This window comes from Manis pentadactyla, chromosome 9 (genome assembly GCF_030020395.1).
Source record: "Manis pentadactyla isolate mManPen7 chromosome 9, mManPen7.hap1, whole genome shotgun sequence".
In the NCBI taxonomy this organism is placed as follows: Eukaryota; Metazoa; Chordata; class Mammalia; order Pholidota; family Manidae; genus Manis; species Manis pentadactyla.
The window spans coordinates 61,282,463-61,298,289 of record NC_080027.1 but is presented as its reverse complement, the minus strand read 5'-3'; the positions used below and the strand labels follow the sequence as shown (position 1 = coordinate 61,298,289).

General features: G+C 39.7%; 1 protein-coding gene across 1 annotated transcript in view; it reads right to left on the bottom strand.

The window, feature by feature from the left end:
- Positions 1-10,115, bottom strand: part of SLC17A6 (solute carrier family 17 member 6) — a 47,390-nt gene extending 37,275 nt beyond the window's left edge. Inside the window, exons 1-3 of the mRNA XM_036932733.2 lie at positions 9,020-10,115; positions 6,181-6,433; positions 4,540-4,658 (exon numbers count right to left, since the gene is read on the bottom strand). Of these exons, the coding sequence (XP_036788628.1) occupies positions 4,540-4,658; positions 6,181-6,433; positions 9,020-9,105 (458 nt within the window). The 5' untranslated portion in view covers positions 9,106-10,115. The remainder of the gene's footprint in view (positions 1-4,539; positions 4,659-6,180; positions 6,434-9,019) is intronic.
- Positions 10,116-15,827: the final 5,712 nt, after the last annotated feature.

The following is a 15,827-nucleotide window of genomic DNA, read 5'->3' as shown; positions in this document are numbered from 1 at the left end:
CTAAAAACCCAAGAAATACCTGAAAATATAAAAAGTTGCACTAGGAATCAAACCCTCTTCAAATAAAGGATAGGGATGAGGGGAAATAAACTGTAACTTTCAACACAGAAGTCTAACCTCAAACAGGTGGATTTCTCTAAGTGTGTTTACAATGCCTAGATAGAATTCAAGAATTGCATGCACTGAATTACTTAACACTCTATATACTGCTGCCTAGAAATATTTTTTAAGACATCTCTTTAAAAGCCTTCAAATGAGAATGACGCATTCTCAGAGAACAATAATTTTAATGGTGAACAATGTATATGGAAAAGAATTTTGAAGCCAGAAATCTGACAGGTGAAAGGAGGCATTTTCACCACAATAGAAGTAATCCTTTTGCATTATTAATACTTAAGGCAAATTTAAACACAGTCATACTGGTCATTGAATTTTTTTTCCTTTCAACTCTTTTTTCTAAATTTAAGATGCTATTAATAATAAATGATAACAACCAACAATTACTGAGTGCCAGGCACTTCTAAAAACCTTACAAATATCCTCTTCTTTAGGTGTTATGATACATCAGGTAGGCACTTTGATTAGCCTTCTTTTACAGAAATAAAAACTGAGGCTTAGAGAGGTTGTATGTCATTTGGTTATTGAGTAGTATATTCAAGAGTCTAAACCCATATGGTTTGGCTTTAGAGCCTATATCTTAACCACTATGACAAGCTGCCTTTTTTCCAAAGCCCAAAACACTTTGTCGTGATGTTCATTTTACTCATTCAACAAATATCTATCATGGGTCAGGCACTCTTTGAGTTGCTAGAGATACAGCTTAAAAACAAGATGGATAAATTGTCTGCACTCATGGAGCTTAGAATGTTATCGGAGAAATGCAGATATGAAATTTAAAAAGTAAGTAAAATATTGGTATGACAGCTGGCAATAAATGCTCTGTAAAAAAATTAAATCAAGAGCTGGAAAATCAGGAGGACTGGAGCATGATAGGGAACATTTTTAAACAGGGTTTAAATAATATTGCTACCCAGACAGAGGCAAGAACAGTCTTCGTGAATAAGATACCATCCATTAAAAACATAATGTTGACAAAATACTCCCCTTGGTAAATCCAACTTTCTTTGGTTATGTTATTTGCAAAAATTCTGTTGTTTCTCCCATTAAGTAGTTGCCCTGTTCCTTCATCACTCTCTAAATGACAGGTAAAAATAGTCCTAAGCCATTTCACATTTGTAATTATTTACCTTACTTTAAGCTTAGTGTCTTGTGCTGTTTAAAGACAAAATTAATTTGCCCCAACACCTTTTTATCACTATAGTAAATGTGTTCTGACCTAAAAACATTACAATTTAGTGAGGGGTCTGCCTCTGAGTCCCCATTCTAAGGCCCTCCTTGGAGGTGAGTAAATCCTACCACCCAGCCCTTAAAAGAAAGACAAAGGAAAAAATGATGCCAGAACTCTCCTCTGAGACTGAGTTTCCTCTCCCAAGAATTCCCTGAGCTCTCAATGGGAAGGAAATGGAGAACACTTAAGAATTTGACCAGAAAAAGGTTCAAGAATCTCTATTCTGACCAAGGGTGGGGCTGCTTTTGCTTAATCCATTAAATGGAGAAGCCAAATCATTGCTCTTGGTTTTTCATTGAGAAATTTGCCAGGAGGTGTAACCAGGAGCCCTTCTCTCTAGAGGAGCTGTCCCCACACACCTTGGTTCCTCTATTCCAGTTCCGCTTATAACAGTGATGGCAAACATTTTCCAAAGCAAGCGTCTTCTACACCTAGAGGGAAAGGAATCTGTCCCCAGTATCCCACCCAAGGGAAATCTTGTTCTACTATTAAAAATCTGTAAGGAGGACCTACAAACATACAATGTTTATAGGTGGAAAACTGGTCTTGCTGTGTTGTTTTCACTGTTTTTGAAAAGAACCATGATAGGACATGTACATCCTTTAAGTCAATTCTAAAAATCTCTCAGATTTTGTGTTCAAAAAGCCTTCAGAAATGATATACTATGGAGCACTTATAGGACTAGTTGGACATTTCCAACATGTTAATAATACGTGTGTCTGGCTGATTACATTATTTATGATTTTATTATCTTTTCTTTTTTATACAGTTTCTTTCTTTAGTATATAGTACTTTTTTTTTTTTTGAGAGGGCATCTCTCATAATTATTGATCAAATGGTTGCTAACAACAATAAAATTCTGTATAGGGGACTCAATGCACAATCATTAATCAACCCCAAGCCTAATTCTCAACAGTCTCCAATCTTCTGAAGCATAACGAATATAGTACTTTTATAGTCACAAAAGAGAAAGTTTATATTTTTCAAACCTGTTTGCACAGGGGCTTCACCTGTATTTGTAATGTTTTGTTATATTTTTTAAATGAAGCAAATATGTCAAAATCCTAAGTGGTAGAAAGGAAATGAGTTCATAATTTTCTACATGTTCATAATATTTTATAATAAATTTTAGCTTAATGTTTTCAGACTTGTAGAATACAAGGCACTGTACATGACAATATTAAGTTTCTCTCCCTTGAATACCCAAAGGTAAGGTGAATTCAAATCCAAATGAAAATTCTAAAATTCAGAAATCTTTCTTTTCAGGAAAATCTACTAAGTGAATTAGAACCTGAGTCAGCATCATTCTTTTCTTCTCTAAATAAGACACAAATGATGGCAATGAGATTATATATTTTTTTTTTAACCAGGAAAACCTGTTTGACCTCCCGGTGTTACCAATAGGGAAAGCTGGGGCATCCCTGGTGTTTTTTCCTGGCAGAAAAATGTTAGCATTTTAACATTTGGCAAGCTGATGGTTTTGACTCTGAAAAAAACTTAAAGGTACAGCCATTTTATTTTCATTTCACATTATACTTCGGTTTTTCCTGTATCATTTTTTTGGTGAATTCTTATGTTTTCCTCTTGAAAAGAAAAATATTTCATATATGTATGTTTGGGGTCTCTTTCTGGAAGTTTATTTTGTTTTAGAAAGTATTTTTTAGGAAACAAAAAGATTCAAGACATTATGCATTAGGGATATGAAAGCAAAAATGTAACATGTTTACTACCAGTAATATTTAAGGGAATATTTCCTTTAAATGTTTCTGCCTATTATCATTTTTTCTTCTATTTATCCCATTGATAAAATTGAGTCCTCGACGCAGTTAGTGATTTTCACTCTAAAGATTCCTTTTTAAAAAGAATATTTGCCTCCTGTTGGATCTGAGTGTTTATAATCCTGATGTTAGGGTAAAGATGGTATTCAAAAGGCATTATTTCTAATCTTTTGCACTCTCCTCTTGACATTTTAAGGACTATCCAAAAATCCTCCCACTGGGATCTTTAAGCTTAAAATAAATTTCCAAGAATTCCTTTCTAGGCCTTGGAATCCACAGAGAAAACTGGGAAGACACCTCCGTGAATGGGACTGCAGGTGACAGAAGCTAAGGGAAGGGCCCTGGGAAATTTCACTGAGAGATGAGAGACCAGTTAACAAAAGCAATGAGGCGATCAAGAGTAGAGAGATGCCTAGTTCTAGATTTCTTCCCGAGAAAATATGACTTTTGTGGGGAGGGAGAGAGGTGAAGTAAAAGGTGCCAGATCTGAAGAAAGAACCGAAGTCTTTATCTGGGGTCTCTCTGTTGTAATACCTGGAAGGGAGGGTGCATGAGTTCTCAGCTTAAAATTTCATATGTACGGAGCATTTAGCTGTATTCATCATAATACACACAATGAAGCGAACGAAGCTGCCTTTCACAGCTCCGTTGGCCTAGCTGTGTTCCTTAACACTCCCACCTCATCAGTCCTTATGACCCAAATTTCGGGGCATCCCTGCAGGTGGTCCTACGGGCACTCCTCTGGGCTGGCGCTAGGACCTCGGCTGCAGCCACCGCGGCAAGGCTGGAGGCCGCAAGCCGCAGCTGAGCGCCTCCCAACGCCTCCCCCCTCCCCGCCCCGCCCCTACTCAGCGGAGCTCATTAACAGGTGGAATCGCACCCGGGACGCTGAAATCCCGCCTGCCTCCATAGAAACCAATTCTTCAAACCCAGAGCACCATCTGGGCGGGCTCCCGGGCCCGACGTTCGACGTGCCCTGTTGCGAGGTCAGCGCTGCGGGGAGCCGGGACTCCCGCGGGACGCGCCTGCGAAAGCGCAGCACGTGCACCCCGCCCCCGCCCTTCTGTGCACCCAGCCTCACAATCCGAACTCCGCCTGCTCCCCGCCGGGCCTCAGCTCCTCCCAGGCCTTAAGGCACTGTCGACCCTATATGGAAAAGCTGGCTCAGCAAGGACAGAGGAAGCGTCAACAGGCGGCCCGCCTAGGCAAGCTGAAATTCTTTGCGGTTACCTTAGTCTGGAAGGAGGCACCAAGAGTTCCAGCCCCGAAAGGGGATACCAGGGACGAGGAGACCTGGCCCAGGAGTGCCCAACCTCGGCGGGCCTGTAGTCCCTGCTCCCCAGCCTCTGCTGCCCGTTCGGAGGGTACGAACCCCGCGACACCCAGCGAGTCCTGGCCCTGCCGGCGCGTTACCTGTTGGCTGCCAGCCGAGACGCGATGTAGCCACCTGGAATCTGGGTGATGATGTAGCCCCAAAAGAAGGAACCGTGGATCATGCCTACGGTTTCCGGGTCCCAGTTGAATTTGGCTTTCTGCAGGGATCAGGGGGAAAAAACGGATGGAGGGGAAGAGAGTAGAATCAGTGCTTGGGCTGAAGATTGATGTTCAGTATTTCTTGGACCAACCCCCCCACCCCCCCGGTGCTTCCCTCCATTCTGGACATGAAGGTGGTTTAATTTTCGTTTCCTAACAAAATTGAATCCATACCTTATTATAGTAAAGAAATGCCTCTTTTAACTGAAAACCGTGCTCACTTAAATTGTATTGTGGTTACTAGCGAAGCTGGGAGCCCTGGCTTTGCTCCCCGACTACTATCACGTCGGGCCGGACAGACCCCTTGGACGAGTGACCACTGGGCTCCGGAGTTGGAAATTAAGGGCTCTCCAGGAGGAAATTCCGTTAGCTGGCTGGGGATAGAGACACCTGGCGGGCCCCTTAAGCAGCCGCCGGCCAGTGCGTACGCATTAATTGAGTCGCTTTGGAGAGTGGAATTCAACTGCGGAAATCCTGGGGATGGAAGGTGCAGAGGTTGGAGGAACTAGGAGGAAGGATGATCCCTGCAAAATGGGGATGGACGTGCGCTGGAAAGATTTGGAGAAGCCCGGGGAATGCTGGGGAGTCAGTGGAGAGAGAGCTGTTTCTCAGGTCTGCTCCTAAGAGCCGGCGAGGGAGTGTGTCTGAAGGTCAAGGCCTAGCTTCGCCCTCGCCAGTCTGGGCGTCCCCTCAAAGTGGAGCGAAATAAATGCATCAGGAAGGTGAAGGAGCGCTTGCTTATTCTGCCAAAACTGGGGACCTTTTCTCTCCCTTTGAATAAAACTTGGAAACCAAACGCATTTTGCAGGGTCTCCCAGAATCCCCAGGGCCCAACGGACTTCACCGCTTCGCGTCCGCAGTCGGTTCCCGAAATCCTCCTCCCAACCCTTGCTTTCCCTGGTGTGTGGCCGCTCAGATCCCTAAGCAGGAAGTCTGGACCGACGGGTTTCTGTGGCCTTGACGTTGCCCCGCCTCTCCCTGTGCGTTACCCTAACACATACATTTTAAGATTATGGGACTGGATTCCCGTGACCTAGGGGGACTCTTCCTGAGCGGAAGCTCTCACGCGGACCAATTAGATGGCCTGCTCTTCAAAGTCCCTGAGCAGAAACTGCCGATCTGCATACAGTTGATTTGTCGGTTTTCTATCATTTTGATTATTAAGAATACTTAGTAGGAAGTCAGGGGAAAATTATAACATATGCTGCTCTATTCTTTCGAGTAGAAGAAAAATATTTCGATGTAAATTTAGCTGACATTATTAAGCACCAACTTTTGTCTGAAGTCACTCTTCACAACAACCTAGTGAGCTAGATGCTATTTTCCACTTTGCAGGTAAAGAAAGGAAGGCCGAGAGAGCAGCCCCGGCTTGCTCCAAGAGGCAACGGGAATAATACCCAAGTGTCTGTTCTAGAATGGCAGTGATGAGGCATCCAGGCCTTCCTCATTTGGGGGACAGGGGACTAGAAGGCTCAGACAGGTGAATGGCCTCGCGAAACCCCGCGGCCAGCGGCTGCCCACCTCCTTGATAACCTTGCCCCCGCGGTGGATAGTGCTATTGTTGACCATGTCCACGATGGCCACGCCCAGGTTGCAGCGGATGCCGAAGGAGATGCAGAAGCCCAGGCCGCTCATGATGGCGATGATGTAGCGGCGCGGCAGGCCGAAGCACGTGCAGTCGCACAGAGGCGCCTTCTTCTCAGGCACCTCCAGAGGCTTCCCATCCTCCGTCAGCTCGATGGTCTCCCCGGTCTCTTGCTTCTTCTCCAGCACCCTGCGCGGCAGAACGCGGGGAGGCAGATTGGCCGCGGATTAGGCACCCGGAGGCCCGCCCTGCCAGTGCCCAGGACCCGGTTAAGGTGCTAAGGCGACACCAGGCTTCAGGCTCCCTCACCTCCCCGGCCTGCTGACAGTGCCCTCCCCGCGGCAGCCTCCCTTTAATACCTTCTGGTCTAAGACAGCCAGTCCCCATTCCCTCGGGGTCCATCATGCGGCACCTTGAATCACACGTACAGGCCGCTTGGGCCTAACTTTCTGCCGGGTCTGCAGTTTGAGAGGGAAGGGGTCCCCAGCACCTGTGCCCACGCCTCGTACCCGCAGTGCTTTCTGGCCCGACAGGCGGCTTTATCCAGCCCCCTGCCGGCCGCTGCGCTGCGGGTGGCCTGGCCTAGCCCTGAGCCGCGATACCCCTTCCTTCCCGGCCGGGTGGAGCTCTCTGGGGGTGAGGACGCCGCGATCCCGCCCCCCAGCTGAGCCCGGCCTCTGGAGACTAAGGCCGCTCCCGTCCCGGCCCCGCGGAGAAGGTCTGTGAACGCTCTCCGAGGGTGTCACGCATCTACTTCCCCTTCTCCAGCTCCAGAATGCCAGTTCAACGTTTACTCTCCTGTTACACATCTTACTTTTTTCGCCTTATTACTCGAGTTTGAAACAAAGGCCTCCGCAACATATGGCCGACACCTAAGCTTCCTACTGCCGGAACATGAATAATTAATTATTCACACTCTTGCGTCATTACTACCTCGGTTACAAACACCGAAAAACACCAGGGGGCCATGTCCAAAGATGTAAAATGCGATTCTCAGATACACAAACGAGCCCCCAAATCAACTCTGATAAGGTGTCCCACGCCAAGGTAGAGCACCACATTCCTTTTGTGTTTTTAATTTGCATAGTATTTCACAAGACTTCGCCCATCTAATTCTATTCCTTTTTGGGTTTCCGTCGTTGGGGGAAGAAAGAGAGGAAAACAGTGATGGAATGATTTTACTAAAAGCTGATAGTATTGTTCTAGTTCACAATATGTGCTTGAAAGTTCTATTAAAAAGAGAATTCGAATGTAACAATACAATTACCGTGCGCCCTTGAGATGGATACATTCCATATTTAAACAAAGGACCTCTCCGTTTAAAATTTGCTGATGTTTTCCAATACATCATATAATTTATTTCTGTGTGTGCCCTTTTAAATGATCTATCCACACACAATTGTTTTCATACACACGGGTAAAGCAAATGAAAATTTAAGATTAATTCCAAGAATTCACAACTTGGGATATGACTGTCAAGCAATTTGAGGCTACCAGAAAAAAAATGTCAATCTTCTAAATTCTACAAAATACCACGGGAGGAATAGGCCATAACGGTTTTTATAGCTATGTTCTTATTCCTAAAGTCCAATCCCAATGTTAGAACACATGGCAGTTTATTTATTCTGGGAGATAAAAATAAAACTGATGTGGTTAAAAACATTGGCTTCATATGCTCACATAAGCAAAGCTGAACTCTGCACCTGAACTCTCCACCTGATGGCAATTGGGCTGGGAAAGAACAGGTCTTTCTGGGGCAGCTCTGGGACTGCAGGGCCCATGCGGTATCTACTGCCGCATAGGTGCCTACATGAAGCCCACCAGAACTGAAAAGATTTGAAAAATTGGGAGAAGCATTGGCCATTTTTAAAATATTTTCTATACATTTCTAAGAGCTTCAATTTCCCAAATGTGAAAGTTAGCATTCTCTTGGAATCGTTTATCCTTTCGTTTCTGCTCTCTTCTCTTGATTTTTCTCATATTATTAAGAAAGTGTATTCATGTAATATTCTTGGAAGGATTTAAGACTGTGAAATTTACAGCATAATTAGTACAGTGACTATAGGGAGGCTATTTTTAAAAAATCATTTCTAGTACTTTCAATGTCATTTTGCTGGTTATTACTATGGTTTTTCTCATCAGCACTGTGACATTTCAAATGCAAGACATACACTTCTAGGAGAAGTCAAATAATTAAAAACACACATTGTTTTGGGTTCAAAGAGAGGAGCTGCTTCAGCCATCAATTATTGATATATTTTGATTCTTCTTCCTTCCATACTGAAGGAAGATTCCACTGGGGGATTCTCTACTGGAGTGGTTTTGAACTGAGATCTAAATTTCTTTTTGCTATTACTCTTTGGAATTTCTTGGTTAATTTTTTTTCAGAGAATTGTGTTTTTTTATTCATTTGTCTGCATCAAAGGAATTTAATTTGGTGTCCCTATAAGCAACAAAAGAAAGGTTCTTTGAACAGGTGCTGGTCATTTCTCAATTGTAAAGAGGATTAAGTCTGGGCAGGAAAGGATGAGATTCTGCAGGTACCAAAAACAAAAATCACACACACACAGCTACACAAAGCAGACAGGTTCATTTACTGCAACATTCCTGAATTAACAAGCAGGTTTCCAGAGCAGCCCTACTCCAGCAATGAGCAACAAAAAAAGATTTTCCGATCACACTACAGTCTCTCTAAGCAACCAGGGTTTTACGGAAGTAGCCCTGCAGATTTTTTCATGCTGAGCCCCAGGCAAATATAGGTTTCCTTTCTCTTACCTGTAGATCTGGCCAAGGGATTTTCCAGCAAAATTCTTTAGCCCCTCTTTTCCTGGGGTCAAAATCCTTTGTTTTACCGACTCCATTCTTGCAAACACTGGTGTCGGCTCTTGCCAGATTTAAATACTGATCGCTAAGAAAGACGAGACTTGCGCATATTTTCTTAATCGCTTAAGGTAGTTGTGGTCTTTCTCTTCTCAACAGAATGGTATTGGTATGCCTCCAGCAAGAGTGCGAGTGAAAGAGCGGAGGGAGGGTGAGAGAACGGAATACAACAGAATAGCTGCAAGCAACCCACGGTTTCCTAATAGGAGAGTTGGTAGACACAATCAGAAAGTCTCATTGGAAGGGGAGGATCCGGTGGCAAAGGGCGCGCGCAGTGCCATGGTATTTGGGCAGGTGCAGACGAGTCCTTGTCCTGCTAGTCCACTGAAAACAATGCAAAGTCTCGACTTGCAAAGCCTTTTTTTTTTTTTTTTTTTTGCGGTCAAATCTTGTGGCTTCTAAACGGAGGGGTGGAAATATCACAGAACCCTTGTGTAAGGGCAAAGTCAAAAGAATAGTACTTTTTAAAATGGTGTCTTTGCTGTAAGAAGCAGACTACTTCCAAACTCATGGGATCATCTTAGGTCTCAGGTGAGCAATGCTGCAATTAGTTTTTCCTCCTTGCCTCTGATCTCCACCCATCACGCCGGCGCAACTCTGCTCTGCGGTAGAGTCGAATTAAGATGGAGAAAGCTTGCTGCTCTTTGAGGACGTGAGTGAATAACAAATACACAGTTCTGATTTGGGCAGTGTCAGGATAGATTTTTTTTTTTTCAGCACGGCTGACAGCGTTTGTGAGGGCGCGCCTCGGCAGAATGGTTCAGCACCACGGACAGAGTAAGTTTCCGGAAAAGGGAACGCTTCTTTCGGCTTGCCAGGTTGCCAAGTTTCTAGGGGAGCAGGGCGGATCGCCCTGACCAAAGACCATTCTGAGGATCTTCAGAAATGGATGCTATGGAAACCAAGTGAGAATATGTCATAATCGCCAGAGTTTGTAGGAAGAATGGTGCATTTGGCTCTGCAAGGGAGGAAGACTTTATTAAAAATTGACAAGTAACTTCTGATTTCCTACATTTGCCCAGCATGCTGGCACCAGCTCTCACCGTGTAGCAGGGAAGGAAGATTATAACATGTATCAATTATGTTTATGGAATTTCGTGGCACCTGGATTCCCTTGGATATAAAATATATGTACAGAAACTGCATAATTATACTCATGTGTTCCATTTTAACTCCTGATAAGAAAAGAAAAGAAAGAAAGGGAGAGAGGAGAGAAGGGGAAAGGCTGCAAGAATAGCTGCAACCTTAGTGCTCTTGTTTAAGTAAAAGAAGCAACTTAATAAAAAAATTCCTTGGTATTAATATGGTTTTTCACTTAACTAATTTACAACACACTACTGAAATATCAATATACTGATAAAATTTGTGGCTATACCTTGTGATTGTCAACAAATTATCACTGATGATATTTTCAAGTTTTATTTTAAATTACTTGTATTATTTTAAAATGTGCTTTTTTTCTTTGTACAATCTTCTCCTAAAGCAGAATTATAGAGACATTCCTGTAAACTTTTGCTTTCAAACATAAAAGTATAGCATCAATGAATCTAGTTCATTAAGCAAATTAAGAAACCCATGCTATCTTAATGTTAATTATTAATGCACTTGACAAGAACCACAAACCTTTCAGATGCAATTCGGGTAAATGATTACCAAAGAGATTGCCCTTGAAACACATTCTCAAGGTTAAAATCCTTGTATTCCCTTAAACCAACAGAGGAAGGAGATTTTTCTTAGGGATCCTGGGTCCAAGTCTCAAAAGTATGAATCTCAATACAGAGTCATGTAAGAATGTTCCCTGAATAGGTCAAATAATACAGTGGGTATGTGTATTCCAAATGGATAGCTGAAAAACATTATCAAAAGTAGCATAAGCCATCTGCCATTGTTAAATTTGATAGTTATATTTTTTTTCATTATGAATCATGACAAAGAAAAGGATACCAGAGGCATCTTTCTCTTATTTTGAAAAGCATGTGTTAAAATATATGTCTCCAATAAAACACTGTACCAGATTTTTCTAAAACTCTGGAATGCCTCAAAATAATATCTGTCCCAAAAGGTGTGAAAAGTAAAATAACACATTAAACTACTTCTCTCCAAATAAAAGATTCAAATTAAACAGAACTTGACAAATCTCAGTTCTATTCAAAATATGTTTTTAGAATCTTTAGTGATCAATTTCATTAAGTATAACTCATTTAATATTTACAATTTTGAAATTATGGAAAGTTATACAAAAAATAGAAGTTAAATAAATACCTGTGAGGCTGAGATGGTCCTATAAAAATGATTATTCTAAGAACTCCTGCTTAAGTTTCACTCCAAATGACTAAAGATCTAAACTACCAGGAAACCTGATTACTAAGCCTGTACTATATATATCTGGGGGAACATCAAATAATACAAACTCAACATGAGAGCATTGTTTCTAGAATACATAATTACATTCACCTTTATGGAAATAAACATCATCTGGCTCTCTCCTCCACTCTCTTAATAACAGGGTGAGTGCTTGATTCAGAATTACTGCTAATATTAATTTGTTCATTCTAAAAATATTCATTTAATGCCAAGAGTTGCACTAGGTTCTGGGAATGTCCCCTGTAAACTGTCCGTGGGAAATACGCACACAAGTACAATTATAAATAAGTATGGGTGAAATTGGACAAATTAAATAACCCAGACTGAGAATGAAAGTGTGCAGAGAAGATTTCAGGAGGTGATGTACCCTTGTCTGTTTTAATACATGAAGAGAAATTCCATGGCAGCCCCACAGAATTGGGTGGAGAGGGGTTATGGTACTGGGAGAACATCCCAGTCAGAGAGGACATCTTGAGCAAAGTCATAAACAATGGAAAAGTGTTGTATGTGGAAAATTACAAGAATTGTTACTAGGTCACCTGAGACTAAAGAATGTCATTTAAGCTATTCTTAAATTAAAAATAGCTGCTCTCAATAAGAGAGACATATAGTTGGACACTATTCACTAATCTAACAGATTTTCTTCATGTGTGATCCCAAAATCCAAACATTGAACATGTACTTTTTGACCTTAAGGTCAACATATTTATCTTTATACTAGTAGTTATACATACAGTATTAATTTAATGATACCAGAAAAGTCTTCCTTTCTCCGAACATCCTCCCTTGCCCTAGTTATCTCCCAGCCAAGTTTAGCAGACCCTTAAATTGAATTATTAGACAACTCTTCCTGTAGGAGAGTTGTCCTCTCTTCCCAAGCACTCTGAAAAATAAAAGAAAGTTTTAGTGAATGTATTTAACATGAGTGGTATATTACAATTTATGAATGATTTTTATTTACATGAAAATGAAATCACTTAGTCCTTATAATTATTCTTCAAGCTAATTTTATTCCTATTTTATTGAGGAGGAAAATGAGATTTAATAAATTGCCTGAAGACATGCAACCAGTGATGAAGAAGAAGCATGGGTTCGAGTAGTTTCTCACATTTTAAGACTGTTAAAAATAAAGATTCTGATTCAATACGTCTAGGCTGGAGCCCAAGATTCAGCAATTCTACAAAGTTTCCACGACCACTTGCCCATGAATGACACTTTGAATATCACCAGTGTAGAGTATGAAATGTGAAATCAGCTGACCTAGGTTTGGGTACTGATTCTTCTGATTTTCATCCCTGTGACTTTGAATCAATCACTTAACCTTAATAAATTTCAGTTTCCTTATTTGTGTAAATGAAATGAAGGCTTAGAGTAAGTGATCTCTATTATCGTTTCTACTTGGAAAATTTTATGACATTTTCATTTATTTATTCATTGATGTAAAACCTCTTTTCCTTTATTTGTTCAACCCTAAGATTTTTCCACTGTATATGAGCTGAATGGTTCATAATGAACTGAGAAAAATGCCAATAATATAGAGAAATGTGCTTCTTTCTGAAAGTTCTGTCATATATAAAGAAGAGTAAATTTATTGTTTGTTTTACTATGAAAAGACATTGGTTTTCTATGTAATAGTTTAAGTAATTGTCTTATATTATTTTTTGCAATTTACAGAAGATACTACCTAATAGCAACGTGGTAGGTTTGCCATTTGTATCCTGGTGTGAGGAAATACTTTTGAGAGATTACTTATATGTCTTGCAAATGTTGCCCTCTGGTGGAAGGATATGTAATTACTTTAGAAGCAATTGTCCTTATGTAATTAAAACGATTGCTTTTCTCTTGCTCTCTTTTTTGGAATTTGTTAAAGTAATATCCATAACTGAAAATATGAAGTCTCTTTTGTGGGCAATACATTTACAATTGCACGACCAAGTAATAAATATATTTAGAAAGAAGTTGATGGAGAATCTCTCACTTAGCCAGACTTATAAGGAAACTTGACTTTACTAAACATTTAGAAATGGTATGGTAATCACATAGGGGAAAAAATGAATTTCTAATACCAATTCGATAAACTGTGATAACTTTATAAATATTTTGAAATAGTAATATGTTTGATAAATTTCCTTCCCCATTACCACAAAAATTAAATATCTTAAAGGCACCATATTTAATGCTACTCATGGATCATTGTTAGGTTATTTTCAAGATAAATTTATTTCAAAAAATAATTCAAGGTGTCTGATACTATTTTAATGCCACATTTTCTATTTGTTACTTCAACAATAGGTGCTCAACAGATTATTTGCACTTCTTGTGGGCTAGGCCCTTTTCTGGGATATAGTAAACCAATTAACTCAGGACAGTATTATAGCTTTTTATAATAGATGCTGAGAGCGCATTCCCAAAAAAGGACTTTGAAAAGCTTTCTTACAGTATCACTTTATTTGACTTTGAATTCCTACATCAACTTTCTCTCTAATAATTATACACTGCTTTCAGGTTGAGACTATACAAACAGGCTCTAGGATTCATCTGTGATTCTTTTCTTATCGAGAGTTTTTAAGTGGACAGTTTTAATTCAGCTTTATTTGACTTTACTTTACAGTGCTGACCTTAGAGACTTTTCCAAGAAGTTATGATTATACAATTTCTTGAAAGCCAGAGATAGAAGAAACAATTTAGTTTATCTTACCCACATCTGGGCACATAACCTAATACTCTGCAGTGCTTTATTTAGTGCTTGTATAAAATACATTTTGATTTCTCTGCGATCTGTCTGATTAAAAAACTAGAAGAAGGATGTTTTAAATAAAGGTACAGTATAATCTTATATATATAGTTTAACCAACAAAAATGCAATGTGTCCTTTTTATATACATCTCACTTCATATAATTTACCTTTAGAAATATTTATACATCTTATTCCAGTCCTTTCTTTCTTACTCAAGTAAAAAAATCCTTATTCATTACATGCCATTAGGCCTTGGGAGAGTCCACATTTTAAAGTGAATGGACCTAGAGGGTATTATGTTAAATTAAATAAGTCAGGTAGAGAAACAAAAATACCATATGATTTCACTTATACATGGACTCTAAAAAAAAACCAAACAAAACAGAAATAGGCTCATAAACTCAGAGAACAGACTGGTAGTTGCCATAGTGGAGGGAAGCAGGAGGATGCGTGAAATAGGTGAAGGGGATAAAGAGGCACAAACATCTAATTATAAAATAAATTAGTCACAGGGGTGAAAGTACAACTAAGAAATATAACAATAATGTTGTAGTATCTTTGTAGGTTGAGCGACATCAACTACACTTACTGTGTTGAACTTTTAATAATGTATATATTTATTGAATCATTATATTGTATACTGAAACCAAAATAATATTGTGCGTCAACTATATTTTAGTTACAAAATAAAAAATAAAAAGAATTTAAACACAAAAAATTATGAAGAATATAAATAGTATTGTGAAAAATAAATAAATAAAGGGAATGGTAGCCAAATACCATTCTTCTGTTAGCAAAGTATTTCTAATTTTCAATCCCACACTATATACACAGAGTAATGTGATACAATTTAAAAGGACTTTGAAAGTATTAGCCCCTTGAAACTCTCAAATGAGTGTTTTCTTAAAGTAAAAATTATATAAGGTTATAGTGGGAAAAATTAGGAAAAGAGATGCAAGTTGTAAAGAGGGTAAAAGAAATATACACTTCACTACAAAGGAGGCCAAGGCAGAGATCACCATGACAAGGTATTTTACAGAGAAATAAATAGGTTAAGTGGCAAGTAATATGTAATATTTTTTGAGTTTGATGAAATCTAACCTAAGTGAAATGTCTCACTCTCCCTGGGTCCTATAGGGAATCCTATTTAGGTCTCATCATACTAAATTACTAATTTCCTTTCCTTTGGGTTCCACATGTTTATCATTCCTGATTGTGGAATATTATCTTTCTTCCTAATATTATTGAAATCTTCCACATAGATTCAACACCTAGAGATTTTCTGTTTAACTTCTTTATACTATTTTTTAAGTTACTTAATCTGCTGGAGGCAGAATGTGCAGGGATTTCACTTTTAGAATATTTAAAATGACATTTTCCAAAGTAAAAATCTGAATACATAGTCGTATAAAAGGAAATAATAGTTAAAATGTGGAATATATCATTACTGTAATCATTATTTTGAAAAAAGTAAAAACAAAATATAATGAAATACTGTGGCACTGTAAATATATTCTAACTGTTGCCCTCTAGTGGTGAAAAAAAATTTCTTTGAGTTAAAAAAGTGGTGGGTGAGGGAGATAAATGGGCACAAAAGTCTCC